At 44.3% G+C, this 18873-nt stretch overlaps 1 protein-coding gene across 3 annotated transcripts in view; it reads right to left on the reverse strand.

Moving 5' to 3' along the window:
• Positions 1–219: 219 nt before the first annotated feature.
• SETD3 (SET domain containing 3, actin N3(tau)-histidine methyltransferase) overlaps positions 220–18873 on the reverse strand; it is a 571076-nt gene continuing 552422 nt past the window's right edge. For all 3 annotated transcript variants that reach the window (XM_078660141.1, XM_078660139.1, XM_078660140.1), the window contains exons 11-13: positions 11176–11261; positions 9536–9696; positions 220–2130 (exon numbers count right to left, since the gene is read on the reverse strand). In XM_078660141.1, coding sequence (XP_078516267.1) covers positions 1678–2130; positions 9536–9696; positions 11176–11261 — 700 coding nt within the window. In that variant the 3' untranslated portion in view covers positions 220–1677. The remainder of the gene's footprint in view (positions 2131–9535; positions 9697–11175; positions 11262–18873) is intronic.

An 18873-nucleotide genomic window follows, 5' to 3' on the forward strand; every position in this document is an offset into this window, starting at 1 on the left:
AAAAATAAAACTGTTAGACCGTAAATGAAGCAAAAGAGTTATGTGGGTGGCATCTGTAAAATTCTGTGACAGCCATCACTACAATCCTTAATTGGGACCATCAGGGAAATAATTTTAAGTGGAACATAAGGAAACCAACACAACTTTTGAATCAAATAATTTGTACACTACTAAAGATACAAAATGCAACTGCATAAATGAAAAATAAAAGTCAATCCATTAATGGAGTTTTGCTTTTTAATAATGATTTTAGTCAAAAGGTTAGTTTTCAAAACCTTCAGCTATTGTGAAAATCTGAATAATAAGTGGAGGGAAAACCTCATTCTGAACAAAGTTCAAAGCTGTGGTCTTATTAGCAGTATTTCTTTTCAAACTGAGTTACCAGTGGTGCCTATTGCCAATATTGCACTGTAAATAAAATTCACATATTTAAAACAAAATGTTTTTACAACTTAAAAATGATGCAAAATAAGGAGTTTTGTATTTTCAAATCAAAACTAAAAATGTGCTTTCTTGAACAGAAAACAAAAAAACTGACTACCATTTTTACTGCATTGGGAACAGACAAGATCAACAACACTTAAATAGTGCTTGTGCCTTTTTAGTGAACGCAGTAAGTTTAATTTCTCCTAATCATTTCGGAACATCCCATTACGCCATCACCCCTAACCTAACCGGCAAAACAAAAAGAAGCTAAATCCATAATGGCAAGGCATTTGGCATAAAACGGTTGGAATACAAATATCTTTAATCAAAATTGTGTACCTGTGTTATGCTTGGATTGAATTATAAATCAGAACAGGGGGGTGGTTACGTTGTTTTATGTCATGCACTTATACAGAGGGATGCCAGAAAGGTCAATCCACTACATAGATGTGTGTGATAGGACGAATGGGAGATAATAGCAAAAAATATATACTCTGCTTAACACTCGTAAAAGGTAGAAGAGTGTCTCTTTTTTTAAAAGGACGTTCTCTTGTGAGGTAAATGGTGGTCTCCAAAATTGCCCAAAAGAGCATCAGTTTTTCCAAAATAGACTTCTTACATGTGCTCAACATGCACCAAAATAGAATAAGCAGTGCAAAAATATGTAAGGCCCTGATGGTTGGGCGTTAACTGAAGAGTTTTCAATTTTCAATGCAAACTCCTATCCCACAGCCTTTGTAGGACTCTCAAATAGACTTCTTAAAATTAAAAAAAGCACAAGATATGTCTTAAAAATGTCAAAAGAAGACTGCCACTTGGGGTGCTTCTCAATTTCTTCATTGGGATTTAAGGTTTGATCCTTTCCCAGCAACCTATAAATGCAATACTCCAATCTACATCACTCTAGGCATCCCCCTTCATACAGCAGCAAGAGTTCTTATTTACCTGGCAAAGGGGGTGTCAGGAATTCAAACTTTGGTACTCACGTTGTGGGGATGGTGATCAAATAGGGTAAAGGCTTTCTTGCACACAGAAGAAAATAAGGACATGTTTCAGATCATTATATATCTATGCATATTCTCACACTTCACAGAACAGCATTAACTCTTAAATAACTAACAAAAAAAGTTCTAGGAAAAGCAGCAAACCCTTTGTTTCCGTTCTGCGGTAAAGGTAACAGTGTAATAGCGATTTAAATGCACTGTTCGTTAACTTCTGCAGATTTAAATTCCACAGTGAAGTTCAACTGTTTTACAGCTGTATTTTAACCTCCTCCATCGCCTCTGGAGATTCTTTGGCTTCTACTGTCTCTGACTGGCACTCCTCGCGAGCCACCGTCTCCTTCTCAGGTTTGGTCCCGTTTGGTAACAAGTCTCCGCCATTAAGAAACCCCTTCTCTCTGATCTCGGAGAGTGCCATGGCTTCATGAAGCTTAAACTCTGCTTGCTCGTCATTGTCACTGTCAAGGTTCCTCAGGATGAGTGGGAGCTTCGAGTCCGCCACAGAGTTCTCCAACAAGGCAAGGTTGCTCTCTTCGTAGACTGGGAGAGGCGCATCGTCCTCCATTTGCTTGGTGTAGTGCAGTCTGTTTTCGGTTGCGCTTTTGACTGCCTTTCCCAAGATCTCTTTCTCCACTAATCGCAGCTTGATGGCCATTCTTGCGTGACAGGTAAGGTCACCCTGCTCCAGTAAGCATTTGTCATCCTGAAACGAGATGAAGTCAAATCTTTTGAAAAGTAAACACATACTAATGAATTTATTAATCATGTATTTTCACATTCATTTAAAACCATGCTAAATGTCGGTCCAAACAGTTTGCTAACTTTTTTTTTTTAATGATTCTTAGCTCCACAATAATATATTGGCCGGTCAGCAACGCACGTGCATGCTGACAGTGATACATGTTCATGTATGTTTGATTCCAGAAGTCTAAAGAGGCTCTTCTTTTGATGGTGCATTCATGCCAACAATGGAATCGATCCTGAACCATTTCTGATGGACGTTTCGTGGATTATCATTTTTTCTCCAGTATGAAGACAAGACGTCTAGTAATTGCAAGTTATCTTTTTCGTTTGCTACGATCATGTCCAAAATGCGATCTTAAATGGGTGCTGAACTTTCAGATTTACACAGATAACAAGTGTATAGTTCATAATTATCTGTTATGAATAGTTATAGTACTATTTCCATAATTAAAGAGATCTGTAGAAATGAAAAAAAATTAACAAAAAGAGTTGCTATCTACAAAGTTTTGAAGATATAGACACTGAACTGCACACTTTGCGAGATTAAATGGATTCCATTTCACATTTGTTGAGTAACATTTGATCTGCAGCTTTAATGTATACCTTTATGTGTGCAGCAGTTACTTCGCATGGTAATAGGAATCTTGAAGTCATTAATAACTGTTCTAAACAGTAAAAATGAAAACTGAGGAGAACGTTGGTTTGTTCTCCCTATTGTTTTGGGATTACATGCATCTGAGGAGAGAGAAGGGACGGGAAGAATCCTGGCTGCCTTGCCTGCGCCCCTCTGCTGGCTGTAAGCCCTCAGGAGTAAATGCTGCTGATTTGTAGGCTCCAGGTTTAGTCTTGCCTGACAAAGTTAAGCTAGTGTTGTATTTCAAGTTGAATCTGAAAATGCAGTATCCTCTCACTCCAAGTACAATTTAAAGTGGTCCATTTCTTTATGAAATAATACATCTCTGTATTAGACATGACTTCAGTAAGAGTGGGAGCAGGACTACTAACTCATAACAATGCCCCAGCAACCTCAGATTCTGATACACAATAACGATGCATACTAATCCTACCTGCATTTATTTGCTGTTGCAACTTTTATTAAGAGACCACAGATTTTCTTTTCTGTGGGATTTTCTGAAGCAGGCTTTAAGAATGGTTGACATCTCCATTGCTGCCATTTGCAGGACCCACAATAAACGTAATTTACTTTTCAAAATAAAAAATTTCTAGATCAGCATTAGACTGTCAGTAAAGATTTTGCTTGGCCTTCTCTCTCAATGGATGACGCTCGTTGGGGACCAGTGCCTTGGAGTGAATTGAACTCGGGCAGAAAATGCCATGCAAACGGTTTTGTGAAATGCATATTGGCATTCTGTACAACAGCCAGCGTGTGCCACTAGACTTCAAATAATGTTCACATCCCTGCCAATGCAAAAGAGCAACACAAAGAACTAGTTGTTTACTAACTTTTGCTAACTCTCTTTCTGGGGGATTCTCTATTTAACTGCAGATTTATCACCTTGTGAAGACCCACAGATGCCAGACTGGATTTCTTAGCAATGCTCTCCCACGCAGATAGGTGGAATCATGCAGCTTCGTTCTGCCCTGGAGGTGGCACTGGAGCCGCATATAAGCTCCACCTCTGCATCAGAGGTCAGCTTCTTTCTGGACTATGTCTCTGCCATTGTAGAGCTTGACAAGGGATCAGATGCAGATCTCTAAAGTGGGAACTTTTTATAGATGGATAATAGAGTAAATTTCCAAGAATGGTGTGGGAGGGATGGACGGAAAAGGAGAGGAGGCTGAATAGGTTTCTTAATGTTAGCGTATTTTTTGGCAGGTTGGTTGTGTTGGTTTGTTCAGTAAGAAATACCCTTGTAAAACTTTCTTCTTCTCTCTCCTTCTAGATCGTCTGCTTCATCCAGGAGGGCGGAGGAAGAAGCAGGTGGCAGTAAGTATATATGTTTCTTTTAGATTTGGTTAGAGTACAGACCTTCATCACACCCAGGGGGGCAATGTGCTCGGACTACTGGTCAAAAAGTGAAAAGAGAAAAAATAACCATAATAAAGAAAATAGGACTGGATTTTCCCTGGTTTACGGCTCTTCTAGCTGCCTCTTCTTACTTCAGTATCAGCACAGGTATGGGAGAAACCTTTAACTGATCTTGAGGATAATACCTCTTTTTATTTTTATTGGGCTCAGGTTTCATGGAGCCATTCTTTTATCCTTTTTCCCCCGAGACCCCTTTCTAGGCATTAGTAACTATGAGCCACAAATGAAAATGTATCCATTTTGGACCACTTGAAGTCCCAGTCACTTTAGGCCTGCTGAAATTACTCAAGAGATTAAAATAAAGAGAAGTCCGGTATATGTTAACAAGAAATACAAAGAAGAAAAAATAATCCCCATTCCTCTTCCTGACCTTCCCGTATCAACAGAACCCTCCCAAAACACCCCTCTCGTTCGGCCATCCCCTTTGTCTTTTTTTGTTTGTTCCAGGTTCGGCCGGGCGACGCTGGAAGGGGCGCCGTATCATAAGGTAAGTAAGAAGGATTCTCTTTCTCCCTGCCCTCCCTCACAAATGGGTAGAAGGATAGTCAGTGGTGTCCAGTCCAAAGTGGATGACTTACTTTGCTGTGTTCCGACCAACTTGAATGATCAGTGCAAGGTTGAAGCAGTATTCATCACGGCCCATCGGTAAGATCTTGCTGACCATATCCCATAACACAAGCATGTGTCTTTCCAGGAGGCAGCTGGGTTTCAAAGAATAAAGGGCCAGACTGACCAATGAAAACATTTTCCCAAAGGCGTTCATGCATTTTGATTCCATATTAGGAGGTGCAGCAGGGAATGACTCAGGATTCAGTCTACTGGTGGATGCCTGGACCACCACACTTTGAGGCGTAGAGTACTGCAGGAGAGACAGTAGGTCACTAGGTAAAGGTTTGTGTCTTCTTTACAGATCCTTATTTACCGTCAGGCAAGAAGAAGGTTTGGCCCATGTACTCATCAATGTGTCCATTCGGGTTTCATTATAGGGAAGAAGTGGTTCAGTGGAAGCCTGTCTTTTCCACAGAACTTCCGCGAGGACCTCTTTCGTGACCTCAACTAATGGGAGTTGCATGTCTGGCCCTGTGGCAGACTGCTGAATGACCACTTTAAAAGCTGGCGATTCTTTTGTAGAAGTGGCGGGGAATTCAACCCTGTACCCAGGAATGCATCCAGCACACTGGCCTCTTGAAGATCCTATAAAGATTTTCCTTATCATACGGATGCATCATTCCCGGTATCATCCTGACAATGCTCAGTCAGAGCCAAAGGAATAGAAAGTATCTTTGGGGAGTTTTAGGTAATGCCAGTGTTCTGTTGGAATCAGAATGAGGGTTGGACGAGTTGAGCCAAAGGTTGTGGCGTCCAGGTTGGAGTCAGATAAGACAATAGGTTCTTCTTTTGGAATCAATGCACCTGGGATAGAGGTGGTCTGTGATGGGTTTGAAGTTGGGTGACTTATGACTTGGAATGAGAGAAGGATCTTTCAAAAGGATCACATCAAGAATGGTAATGAGTTTATATCCTCAACTTTGACCTGGATCAGGCCTTGCGCCTCTTCCAATGGTGCTAACTTCATGGTAGGGATTGGGACCGAGAGACACCTTGATGTCCCCATGATTTCGCTGATTAACAGTGGCAGGACAAGAGATATTTCTGCTTAAACTTCTTGGGTTTCTTTTTAGAGCTGAACTAATCTGGCAACTTGGAATGAGAGAAGGATCTTTCCAAGGAACAACACAGAGAATGGTAATGGGTTTATGTCCTCAACTTTGACCGGGATCAGGCCTTGCGTGTTTTCCAATGGTGTGAATTTCATGTTTGTGATTACCTAAAAGTTAATCTGGATGCAGCCTTGCAAGACTTAAAGTCATGTGAGGACCCTAAGCCCCAGAGACGTACCTGATGAGGGTCTGCCACAGACATCTGTGTGTGACAGTCCTTATACGTCTTAAAGCCTATATTTTTCAGTGAGGACATGGTCCTTTGCACACTACGCAGAAATAATTTAGTTAGGTAACTCAGTAAACTTGTGAAATAAATGTTAGGGAGCAACTTCCAAGTCCGTATTCAAAGGCAGGGAAAGAAAGGAACTAATGTCAGAAATAGGAGGTGGTGTTTATGTGGGTCTCTGATCTCACTTCTAGGGTGTTTTAAAGCAAAAGCACAGTGGCACAATGCTACTTATCAGAGCTCGAGAGCAATGCAATGAAAAATCTTAGATACAGCACCAATACCTGGGGGTATTCACAAGGAGAGGAATCTGCGGCTAGAATTATCCATCAGAAAAGGTATAGTTTTTATTGGACGTTTGTATTTTTGAACATTGCCCAATCCAAAAGTGTGCCCATTGTTAAGTAGCCAATCAGTGAGTGCTTTGTAATCACACAATCAGCTGACGGGATGAAAAGGCACTTACAAGATACCTACATAATACAGGACTATCCTGTGGGGAATTGGGAAAGGTTACACTGAGTTTACTAGTTTTTAATGCATTTGCTTATATACGGATTCCTCTTCCACATTAAAATAAATATATGGCATTGAAAGTATCACACAATGAGAAGGGACTTTTTTTTTAAACAGCCATACTGTATGACTGGTTACTGTGAAACAAGTTTGCTACGAGGAAAGGAATACATACAAGGATGCAATTGGAACTAGTCTGACAGGCAACTCCTCCAACACAGTTAATCATACTGTTGTGGGCAGCCATTATTTATTGTTTTGCTTTAATTTAATTTAATTTAATTTAAAGGAATACAAGCTGGGCATCTGTATTTTAAATGGGTAACTGACAATGGGCTTAAGCACAAGCTGCTATCATGTTCAATACCAGGTTTATCTGTACTGGAGCCAAAGTAATAAGTACTTCTGAAAAACGGGGACAGCTTCTAAGGACAAGGTTACATTTTAAATATTCTTTTACTGAGAGATTACCAGTTGGTGCAAGATATTCTCAGTGTGACTCGGCAGCTGTAGAGAAACTAAGCTGCTGTGGTCCATACAAAGCTATGATTCCCTATGTCAAGTCCCGAGAGGAAGCAAACTGAATTTATATCCAATCACTTAATCAGTGGTCCATTGGTAATGGGAAAAAGCATGTATCCCATCAGATACATTTTAACAAAGATTGCACGTTGTTCTAGCATACCAAGAGCCACTGACAGATGTAATGATCAGAACTCTAGTGATGTGATGCCTCTCTCTTTTAAAGTCACCTGACATTTTAAGTTTGCAGGGGATTTTATTCAGTTTCTGAAGAACAGCTTTGGGCACACAAAATGTACAAAAGAGACCTTTGTAAATTAACAGAGAAAAATATGCCTTGCTCCCTACCATTTACAAGCAGAAAGACCAAGGTAAGGTATCATGCCTCCTTCCCCTGTTACCCTTAACGAAGAAGCAAAGAAATACCAAGGGAGCAGGCCCTACCAAAAAGCAGAAGCAGGCCTCAGTTGTCCGGCTTGACCCATTCACTCTTGATTCGCCTCTAAATTTCAAATCTTATACCGAAGGAACAAAGGAATCAATCACCAACTCTGCTACAAACTGTATCCGGAAAAGTTGTGATTTTTTTATACGCTACGAAATACTATGCAGCAATGTCATTCATAACTTTACATACTTCTCATTTTAGAGCCATGGCAGGGATCGGGTTGTGTTCCAAGCTGGACAGTGGCAGTGTAGGTGATCTCAGTCTGCCTTCTCTTTCCATCATAGATTTCACACACATGAGCATGTTTTTACTAGTCTTAGCAAGTGTCCACGGTTACACTTTTACTTCTGAACCAAAGCTCTGTTGCAACACCTTCAAGGCGCTTACCCTGGGTGACCCGGTTCATTTAGACAACCAGCTGGTAGTCTACAGGAGGCCAGGTGTTATCGCAGCAGGCGTATTCTATCCTGAGTTTCCGAAATTTCTATGAGCAACCTATTCCAGGAAGGCTTTTTCAGTATCTGCTCCTGATTTATAGAACTTCCTATCACGGATATTTGTCTTATCAGAGATTCTGTCTTTCTTTTTGGCTTAAAAATATAAATTTTCAGAATAGTTTTCCCTGGTTCTTGTAACTATAAACTACTCTTTTAGAGTTCTTATTGCTTTTTACTGAAAGCTTTTATTCTGGTGCTCTTATCTGATCTTTTCATTATGTTATTTTACAAATAATATGTATTTCTTGCTTTGAGTTTCAGATATTTTTTAGCAATCATTTAGAAATGATTCAATCGACAGTATTGTTTCTGTTGAAGTATCTTTTGAAAAGGCAGCGTTTTCGAAAATAAATAAAAGGTGCATCTAAAGCAATATAGACAAGAGACTTTAGGAACAATAGCGGTGTCTCAAACATGAATTTGAAGCTGATGGAGAATGTTTAGTCGCATCAAAATCCTTATTTGTGCTAATTTACTGACTTCTTAAAATAAAAACGTATAGGTCTGCAGCTTAGCGGAAAGAGCCAGGCTTTCTGGCTGCTTATCGGAAGAGGCTACCCAAATAACACGAAGAGGTTTAACAATATTGCCCTTCTTTCAACACACACTGCATATAGGTGGCGCAATAACAAAGCCTTTCAATGTTCTTTTAGGTACTTTACTTCACGAAACCCACCCGGCTGCTAGCCCACCAGACGTCTGTCTGATATGGACAAAAATTGATAGAATTAGAAAAAGATAAAGTGGTGATAGGAGACCTTAATATCTTGGGGTGCCATAACAAAATTGCATTTTTGAGGCAAATAAAAGACTGCTTCATTTTTTGGCACAATTTTTGCACATTCTCATTATGATTTTAATGAATGATGAAATTTAAGACGCCTTTTACTACACAAAAACATCTGCTACAGGCTGTAGCACAACAGCAAAGTGACACCAGGGGATTTAAATGCGTTGCAAACGTTAATTCGAGTGCCACATTCAAGTACATCGTGAGAAGTGAACGGTATAATGCCAAGATCCCCAAACTGCTTCCAAAGGACTGGAATGCATAATAAAAACGCCTGCCTCTCAACATTAATTCATTAATTATAAAACATTAAAAACTCGAAGACGGCAAGACCAGCCTTCAGTCTTTCTCTGACCTGCTGTACGGCTCTGTCACAGCACTATTCTCGCTACTTCATTTCCGGAATAATTTGAAAGCAGTCCTCCATAACCTTTTGCTGCTGCTTTGTAGTTTAATATGTTTACGTTAGCATCATGTTCCACATGTCACCACATAAATAGATTTGAGATTGTCCGTAGGCATAAACACTACTCTGAAAAGCGAGCCGCGCCCTGGAGCCGTCGAAATATTAATGTATCCTAAAATGGTTACCTCAGCACTTGTTTTATATGTTTTCAAAAGAAGAGATGCTCTTGCTTCAAGGAATGTCCAAAGTTTGACTTCGTTGTCCCAGCTGACAGGAAACTCAGAATTGCCCAGTGTGAAGATTTTATCAATAGCGTGCTCTCCAAGTAAGTGTTCTTTGAGTTCATCTGTCAAAAAGAAAATGCCAACATATCTTACACAAACGGCACTAGTACAGGAAAACGTATAAAATAATTTTTTTTAAACACAACACAATTATGACTCACATGGACACCTTTCCATTGGGATACTTTCACACACGTATTGCAATCACTGCACATTAGATTTGTTAAGAGTTGAAAAGGAAATTGTATTCATTGGACTGTGCCACTGTTGCACATATATATATATATATGAGAATGTTTATTTTTTCTGTTGTGTGCATCCACAATCCATCTACATTTTTAGGTCAAGCATTCGAGACCTCTTGTATATACTTTCGTATATACTTATATGTGTACGTACTTTGTGGTCTCTTGAGATCAGCCTTAGGACTTGTCTGTTTCTGCTTAGGGACTTTTGTTCTGTTCAACTGCCTCTATTTAACTGTCTTGATAGAAAACGACCAGTAGAGGTCAGTAAAATACTAGAATCACTTTAGCATTCTCTCAGTTCCAGTCCATAGAAATTGTCTTCAACGAGCACCCGTAGACAATAATATATATTTTTTAATCTTGTATTTTCAGTGATATGACCACCGAAGGTCCTGATTTTATATTAAAAACAGCTTTGTACAATACCATTTCCTGCTGAAAGACAATATTTCTATCCATGTGTTCCCATACCTGGCATGTCACGCAGTTTGGTGCTTACTTTCCCTCCATGTTAACTTCTTGGGTGCCCATGACGAGCTGAGCTCGTCATGCAGCACGGTGGCGCTATGCTGATGACGAGCTGAGCTCGTCATGACTTACGGAACACCCACGCGGGGATAATTCCCCTGCTGTCCTGGTCGTTCCATTGGAACAGGCGTGGTCATGAAGAGCTCAGCTCGTCATCAGCACAGCGCCACCGTGCTGCATGATGAGCCGAGCTAGTCATTAGCACCACGCGCTGCCCCCCTCCCTCCTGCGCCGCAGGGAAATTAGCCCCGCGGCGAAGGGGTTAAAGAACATTAGATGTTTCAGCACCCAGGCTAATGTGTTGCATAGCTAAATACATTTAAGGTCCCAAAGCTGAGACCGGTTGCATTGCAAATGCTTGTTTTATTTGCATTTCTACAGGAAACAATTAGAAACAGTACATTTTCCCTCAACCTTTAACTCGAAAACAACCTGTTCAGCAGACCTTTCGTCACTCTGCACGGCCATCCGAGTCAGCCCGTAATCTTTTATCTGACTCCTAAATAACTGTCTAGTACCAACTCTGTTAAAACAGCGGGCTTGTCTCCATTGAAAGTGCCACAAACATCGAATCCAAAGGTGATCATTTGGAGACAGAGCCCAACATGTCTTGCAAACATCTACATTCTTTATCCTGTTTTTTTAATAAAGTGAATCCTTATATTAAGCTTTTACAAAAAAAAAAAGATTAATATGGCATTCTCAATCATCTGGTACTTTACTACCACTTCTCTTCCACAAGACACTTGAATCTTAAGAATTTACCTTCATTCATGCAGAATACCCGAAGGAACGCCAGCAGCTGGGCAGATATAGGCGGCTCAGTGATATGCAGTGCAAATACGCTGGATCTGACAAAAAGAAATAGTTAGATTGGTGCAGGTTTGGAATCCTTCATTGCTGTAATTATTACAGTCGTTAAGGGATCTTGACCACAGGCTTTGTGCTTAAACAAGGCAGCAAAATGGTTTTAAACTTAAGGAAATATTAGGAAAACAGACACTAATATCTGAGAGAACAAAGCTACTTTTCAGCAACAATCTGACCCATTTCTTTGAGCATTACACAAAGCAAGCGTAAAAAAGTAAAATCTGAACATATCTGCAATGTTTAAAATCTTTGCTAGGTAAATGAGAGAAAACAAAAATGCAGCAATCCATATTAAAATGTTAGCCCTGTCTAAGTGAACAAGTTACTTACTTTTGGTAACGATTATTCAGGTAGATACGTTATATACTTGTGGATTCCTCACCTTTTCACTATCCCCCATGCTCAGCATTCCCCGGAAACTTTTGTCCATAGCTCTCTCTAGTCGACGAAGAAGTCATAATACCACAGCTCTGCATGCGACTCCGCATGACGTCATCAGAGCCATAAGAGGACCTTGATGGTGTGCTGACGTCAGTATCCACAGACTTTTCCATGCTGTCGAGGCAACAGCTGAACCAACAATGCACATGCCAAAACATACATAGTATACAGCATATGCCAGCACAACCTCATACATTTTTAAACATAACTAAAATGCACTTAAATTGCATATAATCATGAGTTTCATAGTATTCCTTATTAGATACATCATACATGAACTATAACCAAACCTATGTTTGGTATGCACAGACAGGCAACTGGGAGACGAGTGGGTCAGTGAGGAATCCACAGGTGGATACTGTATCCCTCCAGAAAAAGCGTTATCGAAGGTAAGTTACTTGTTTATCAGATGGATACATCAACCTGTGGATTCCTCCCCTTTTGAATAGCATCCCTAAGCAGTCCTGCACACGGAGGTGGGTGCCTGCCTGGCTATACCATAAAATCCTGTAAAACAGAGCAAGCAAAATGGCCGTCCCTCCTCACTCCAATAATGGTTCACTAAAGTGTGGAGGGAGGGAGGCCCAAGTTGCGGCTTTGCAAATGTCAAATGTCTAGCCAAAGCAGAAGACAGCTCTAGTAGAATGAGCTCGAAAACCTTTAGGCAGCTCCTTCTTAACCATGGTGTAGCAGATCTTGATACACTGACCCCGTTCCTGCTCTGGAACCAACTATATTGCATGGTTCTGAAGCAGCGTCTGCACCTCCTGCTGGAGGAGAAGATGCTCTTCTGTACAAAGCCCTTGTCGGGGGGGAACAAGGGGATTCTCCTGGAAGGGTGGGCATACCCATTCTCTATAATGTCTAAAACCCAGAGGTCTGTAGTGACAGACCTCCAGTGAGGCAGACAGTAGGTCACTCGTCCTCCTACTGGGCAAGCATACTCTAAGATGGTGAAGCTAGAGCTGCTTTCCTGCAACACCGACTGTGGAAGAAGAAGAGGAGACTGGTTAATGGACAGATCCACACTGATGACCTCTGCCTCTTCCCCTGTAGCTCCTATAAAGGGGATTTGAGGTGTGCTGCTGTTACTACTGCTGCTGCCAACTTCTTCCATGAAAGTACAAGTTAAGGCTGAAACCTTGAAACCTACGGAGCTGCCTGTAGTCCTTAGCTTGCGACTTAAGACCCAAGGACCTCGCAGTCTCCTTACTGTCCTTGAACGTTTGCAGCGATTAATCTGCCTTGGCACCAAACAACTGTGCCCCACCGAAGGACAAATCCATCAACGTTGCCTGTACATCTGGCAAGAAGCTCAACCGCTGCAACCAGGCATACCTCCTGATGGCCTCAAAAGAATCCATTGCCAATGCCACCGAACCAGCAGTGTCCAGACTCGGATGTATCAGCTGGTGAGCAGCTGCTTGAGCATCATTCAGGAGCTCCAAAAAATTACCCTGGATATCCCCAAGCGATTTTGGGATGACCTCCCCAGCGGAATTTACTAAAGCATGTACATAACGCCCTAATAAACACATAGCATTTGTAGATTTAACAGCCATACTTCCAGTGGAGAAGGCCTTCTTGGCAGATTTCTCCATCCTCTTAAGACTCCCTGTCAGCTGGAGTTGAGGGAAAAGAACCACCCAATAGTATGGTAGAACAAGAAGCCTGTGCTACTCAGCTTTCAAGGGTGGGGTGTTTTGACTAAAAACACTGGATTCCCTGAAGCTGGCTTGTACCGCCAGGCAACAGACCTGGACACCGCTGCCGAAGAATTTGAATTTTGCCATACAGCATGAACCGGTTCAGTAAGGGCCTCATTAAAAGGCAATAGTGGCTCAGACGATGATGTGGATGTATGCAGCACCTCAGTCAACAAGTTAGACTTTAACTCTGCAGAAGTTAGAGGCAGCTCTAACATTTCTGCCACCTTTCTAATCTCAATGTGATAAGATGTGACTTCAGGTGGTGCTATACCTTTCAGAGATAACAATTATCACTTGAGGACGTATCCAGGCCACTTGCTACCTCCAGTCCTTCAAAATCTAAATCCAAGACCACATGTTCGCCTTCTTCAACGTCATGATTCTCATACAAATACCTTTCTTCTTCTAAAAGCCTCTGAGCCCCTCTATGAGATCTTATCTTTGGCATCGGCGGTGATTTCCGCAATGATACCAGTAGCTGTTCAGGCGGCAGTAAATTCAGATCCTGACGAAACAGTGCCGGTTCGGATCCAGACAGCGCAGATGAAGGATCAATCAGCATCAAAGACTCTCGCCCTTCTTGCACTGGCAACAGCTTCAGAAGTCTCGGCGCTGGCGGAGGCCGGATCACTGGAGTCATCCGCATGAAAGGCATAAAAGGAGCGTGCTGGAAATCTGCCGGAAAGTCTCCTAGGGAATAAGAAAGCTGACCCATGGGGCCAGCCAGCGGACCAGATGAAGTTGCAGCCCTCGCATAAATGCTTATACTAGCATTTAAAAAGGTGGAAGGATCACCCCCAGGAGCCGGGAATGCTGGATACTCCTTCTCCTGAATGGTTGGCACTGGCACTGGATGCAGTAGAGGGACCACTGGATCCAAATCTGGCTCCGGCAGAGGCCATTCAGTAGGTGTTGCTGACCTTGGAGCTAGAGAGGACGTCGGAGGCACCCATGAAGATGAGTCGCAGACATAATCTCTCTCCCTTCCCGAGTCTTCGGACCTGGGGACACCAACCTCAGCAAACCATTCCTGGAAGAGCGACATCAAGAACCATGGCGCCACTTCTTGTACTTGTTTGGACGAACTCAAAGTATGAGAAGACTCTTCGGCTTTTTAGCCTTTACCATAAAAAGCTTTGCCTCCCTTACTTTTAAAGCCTTTGGATTCATCTGAAGACATTATGAGCAGGCTTCAACATCATGATCAGACGACAGGCACCAAAGGCAATATTCATGCAGGTCAGTGATGGACATTTGACCGCCGCATTCCCTGCAGGGCTTAAATCCCCACTTACTCAGAGTGACATCTTCACTTGCAACAACGTTGCACCAACAGGAAAGGAAGAAATCTCCCACAGAAAAGGAAGAAATCTCCCACAATATGGAGAGCCCCGGAAAAACTGTTGTGTCGATGGCACGGAAAAAAGGGAACCAACCACTATCAGCATGCCAAGGTCTTCATATGGCTCCGATTAAGTCACGTGGAGTTGTGTGCAGAGCCGTGGTATTAGGACATCCCCCCTCGACATGGGAGAGCTTTGGAGAAACGTTTCTGTGGAATGCTGCACATGGGGGATATTCAAAAGGTGAGGAATCCAGTTAGATCTATCCATCTGAAAGAATGGGTAAGCTTTTCATTTTTTTTTTTTTAGCATGAAGACAGTAAATGGTCTGATATACCAAAGTCAAAGGATATGAGAAGAAAGCACTGAAACAAAGTGTCTAGCTGATGCAAAAACATTGGCTTTAAATTAGATTGGTTCCAAAAAATATTTTGTCTTTGAGAAAGATAAACATTCAATGGGCAAAATAAAAGCTACCTTCCAGAAAATAAATTAGATTTCTTATTTTTTTAAACAACCTTAAAAAAGAAGCCCAGTTTGACAAAGATAATGGCGAAATGCTGCTTCTAATAAACAAGTCCTAATAACTAACAGGTGGACCATTCCACCTGGCGACTACAGCCAGCGCTCCTGTTAGATGCGGCTTTCCGAGAATCTCTCCTTACACATACCTCCCAGTACTTTGAGGACAACGCGGGCACGGCTTCCTCCCCCCAGGTGGAATGGGACGCCTTCAAGGTGGTGGTCCGTGGACACTGCCTGAGGACACAGGGTCACATGGGGCGACAACTAGAAAGTGAACTGACCCGGATAGAATCCGACCTACTGGCTAGGGAGGGGGAAGCAGTAGACGGTTGCGCTGATTCACTGCAGGAGGCGCGAGCAGAACATGCAAGCCTACTGGAGCGGCTCCGAGACATTAACTATGCAGCACACTCGGCGAGGACGCATCACTTAAGTGATAGACCTGGCAAGTTACTAGCCTGGCTGATTTCACAGGAATCCCGCTCATCCCCAGTGGCGGCGATACATGCGGAAGGGAGGGGCCTACTGTACTCGCAACATCAGATTCACGATGCATTCACTCACCACTACGATGCACTATATCGCTCCCGACTGCTGCGCACGCGCTCAGACATTGCTGATTATCTCTCCCCTCTACTCATGCCACACCTGACTGCCACACAACAGGACGAATTAGGAGCCTCGCTTGACCCCGACGAGATCCGCGAAGCAATCTTTCAACCTATCTAACGGCAAATCCCCTGGCCCAGATGGGCTTCCGGCTGAATTTTATAAGGCAGGCGCGGACATACTCGTTCCGCGGCTTCTGGGCGTGTACGCTGCAGCAGCGGAAGATGCGCTTTTACCCGCATCGTTGAATGAAGCGACCCTGATCTCCATCCCAAAGCCTGACAAGGACTGCACGCAGATGGGCTCTTACCGTCCCCTAGCGTTGCTAAACACGGACTACAAGATACTGGCCTCCACACTGGCCCGGAGACTAGCCCCCTATGTGCCCCATCTGGTGCACGAGGACCAAAACGTTTTTGTTCCGACACGCCACACCTCCCACAATATCCGTCGCCTATTCCGTGTACAGGAATACGCTGCCCATCAGTGGCCCAGAGCAGGATGCCTGGTGCTAGACCTCGAAAAGGCCTTTGACTCGGTCGAGTGGCCCTACCTGGGAGCGGTTATGGAAAAATACCAACTGGGAGGAGGCTACGAAGCCATGGTGGGCCTGCTGTATGACAAACCGACGGTCCGAGTTCGCACGGGCGCGCTACTCTCGGACGCTATACGGGTGCGGAGAGGCACCAGACAGGGCTGCCCCCTGTCGCCTCTATTGTTCTCCTTGGCCATGGAACCCCTGGCTACAATCCTCAGGACACAGGGGCCTGACTGGGGGATCCCGCTAATAGATGGCCTCCACGCAGTGTCGCTATACGCAGACGACCTGCTGCTGTACGTCAGAGACATAACCAACATCCCTGACTCCCTGGCCGACGTCTTCCGCACCTTCGAAGAGATGTCTGGACTGCGAGTTAATTGGTCCAAATCGGGGGCTTTTTCCTTTAGCCCAGACACGCCCGAATGCAAGGTGCGCCTGGGCGGAGGTAGATTACAATGGTATCCCACCACTTTCCGATACTTGGGGATCCGAATTTATCGGAATCCGACGGATATCCTTGAGGGAAATCTCCTGCGGGCCATCGCCTCGATCCGGGCGCAGATCAAGTTCTGGAACACCCTACCCCTAAACGTCCCGAGCCGAATAGCACTTACCAAAATGATAGTGCTGCCCAGACTGCTCTACTATTTTGCCAATCTGCCCACATATGTACCAAATAAAATATTCCGTGACCTGGAAACTCTGCTACGCAGTCTCATCTGGAACGCGGGCCGGCCCCGCGTAGCGCTGACCAAGCTCTACATGCCAACTGAGCAGGGGGGCCTAGCAGTCCCACACATGGAGCTGTACTACCTCGCGGCACAGATGCAGTGGGTGACGGGGTGGCTCAGCGGCAAGCACCTCGAAGATACTGCTTCGGACACTGCTGCCTGGACGCAGACGCAAATCTGCACGCTGTTCCACCCGATAACCCGGACTCCCTGCCCCTTACAATTACACCTGGCGGTGGCACGCAGATGCTTCCTACGTTGTCTACGGCTCACCCGGGAGACGAGGCCATACGCTCCGATACTACCTATTCTGGGCACTCCAGGGCCGGTGGATACACTAACTGTGACCCGCCTAACTAGCTGGACACAGGCGGGGGTGGACATTTTGGGAGATCTCTACACTGACGGAACACTACTCACTTTTGCGGACCTGGCCGCTAGCACGGAAATCCCAGCTGGCCAGTTCCTACTGCATGCGTCCCTCTTACGCACACTCACTCAGTCTTGGGGCGACATGACGAACGAACTGCCGATGCACAGCTTTATGCAATATCTTCACGTAATGGGGGATGGCTCACATATCATACATTGGTTAGCGCAGGCCCTACTAATACACTCGCAACCGTCTACGTTGTCGCTACGGGACAAATGGGCACTGGATAGAGGACAAGCATGGACTGACGGAGAATGAGCGATGATCTTAGCCGGACCGACATATATCCCACGCAACCCCCGTTTTAGGATAATTCAATTCTACATCTTGCACCGAGCTCATCTGACACCCGACAAGATAAACAGGTACTTCACAACCACTGATGCCGCCTGTCCGCGCTGCTCTCTGAACGGAGCGGACCTCTTGCATATGTTGTGGCATTGCCCCGACGTGCACATGTACTGCACTGAAGTTACAACGCTACTCACACGCAGCACTGGCGAGCAGGTACCGCACACGTGGGAAGCGTGCATCTTGGGGCTATACAAACGCACTAAACTTACCAAAGTGCGGTCGCGCTTCTGGGACATGGGACTCATAACGTCCAAGCGTCTCCTTACCAAGCACTGGAAGGCAACGACCCCCCCACACACGCAGCACTGGCGCGCATCTTTTACCAACTGGGCGCGAGCGGAAGGCACGGTGCTTCTCCGCGAGGAAACAGCAGGACTGCGTAAGTTCCCTATAGCTCAGCTCTGGGATAACTTCCTCAAGGCGTTCCGGCGCACCTGCCAGGAGCAGGGGATTACCTGAAACGCACTTGTACCGGCACATCACAACACCTCTTAACACCGGAAGCTGCCATGGTCCTGCCCCCCTCTTCCCCGCTCACCTGCCTCTTTGGACTTTGGGGTATAAACTAACGACTTTAAGCACTAACTATACCACGCACTGCACCGGACGCCCGCGCGGCGCCACGCACCAGCCACTGCCTTTGCCTCGACTGACCAGCACACTTTGCGTGGCGAGAAGCCCTACTAGGCCCAGCCCCACAACCACCACCACATTTGAGGTCCTGTGACGAAATCTCCCCCCCCCCCCCCCCCCTACCCCTTTCTTGCTGGTCCTACCCCCCAGATTTTCCCTGCCAAGATGTAGGCATAGGGAAAGGTTTGTTAACTGGTCGTGTTCCCTGACCGGACCCGTTTCTTTACACAAAGGAAGACGTTAGATGCAACATGTCACTAGCAGGAAGCGATGC

This window comes from Lissotriton helveticus, chromosome 9, assembly GCF_964261635.1.
Source record: "Lissotriton helveticus chromosome 9, aLisHel1.1, whole genome shotgun sequence".
In the NCBI taxonomy this organism is placed as follows: domain Eukaryota; kingdom Metazoa; phylum Chordata; class Amphibia; order Caudata; family Salamandridae; genus Lissotriton; species Lissotriton helveticus.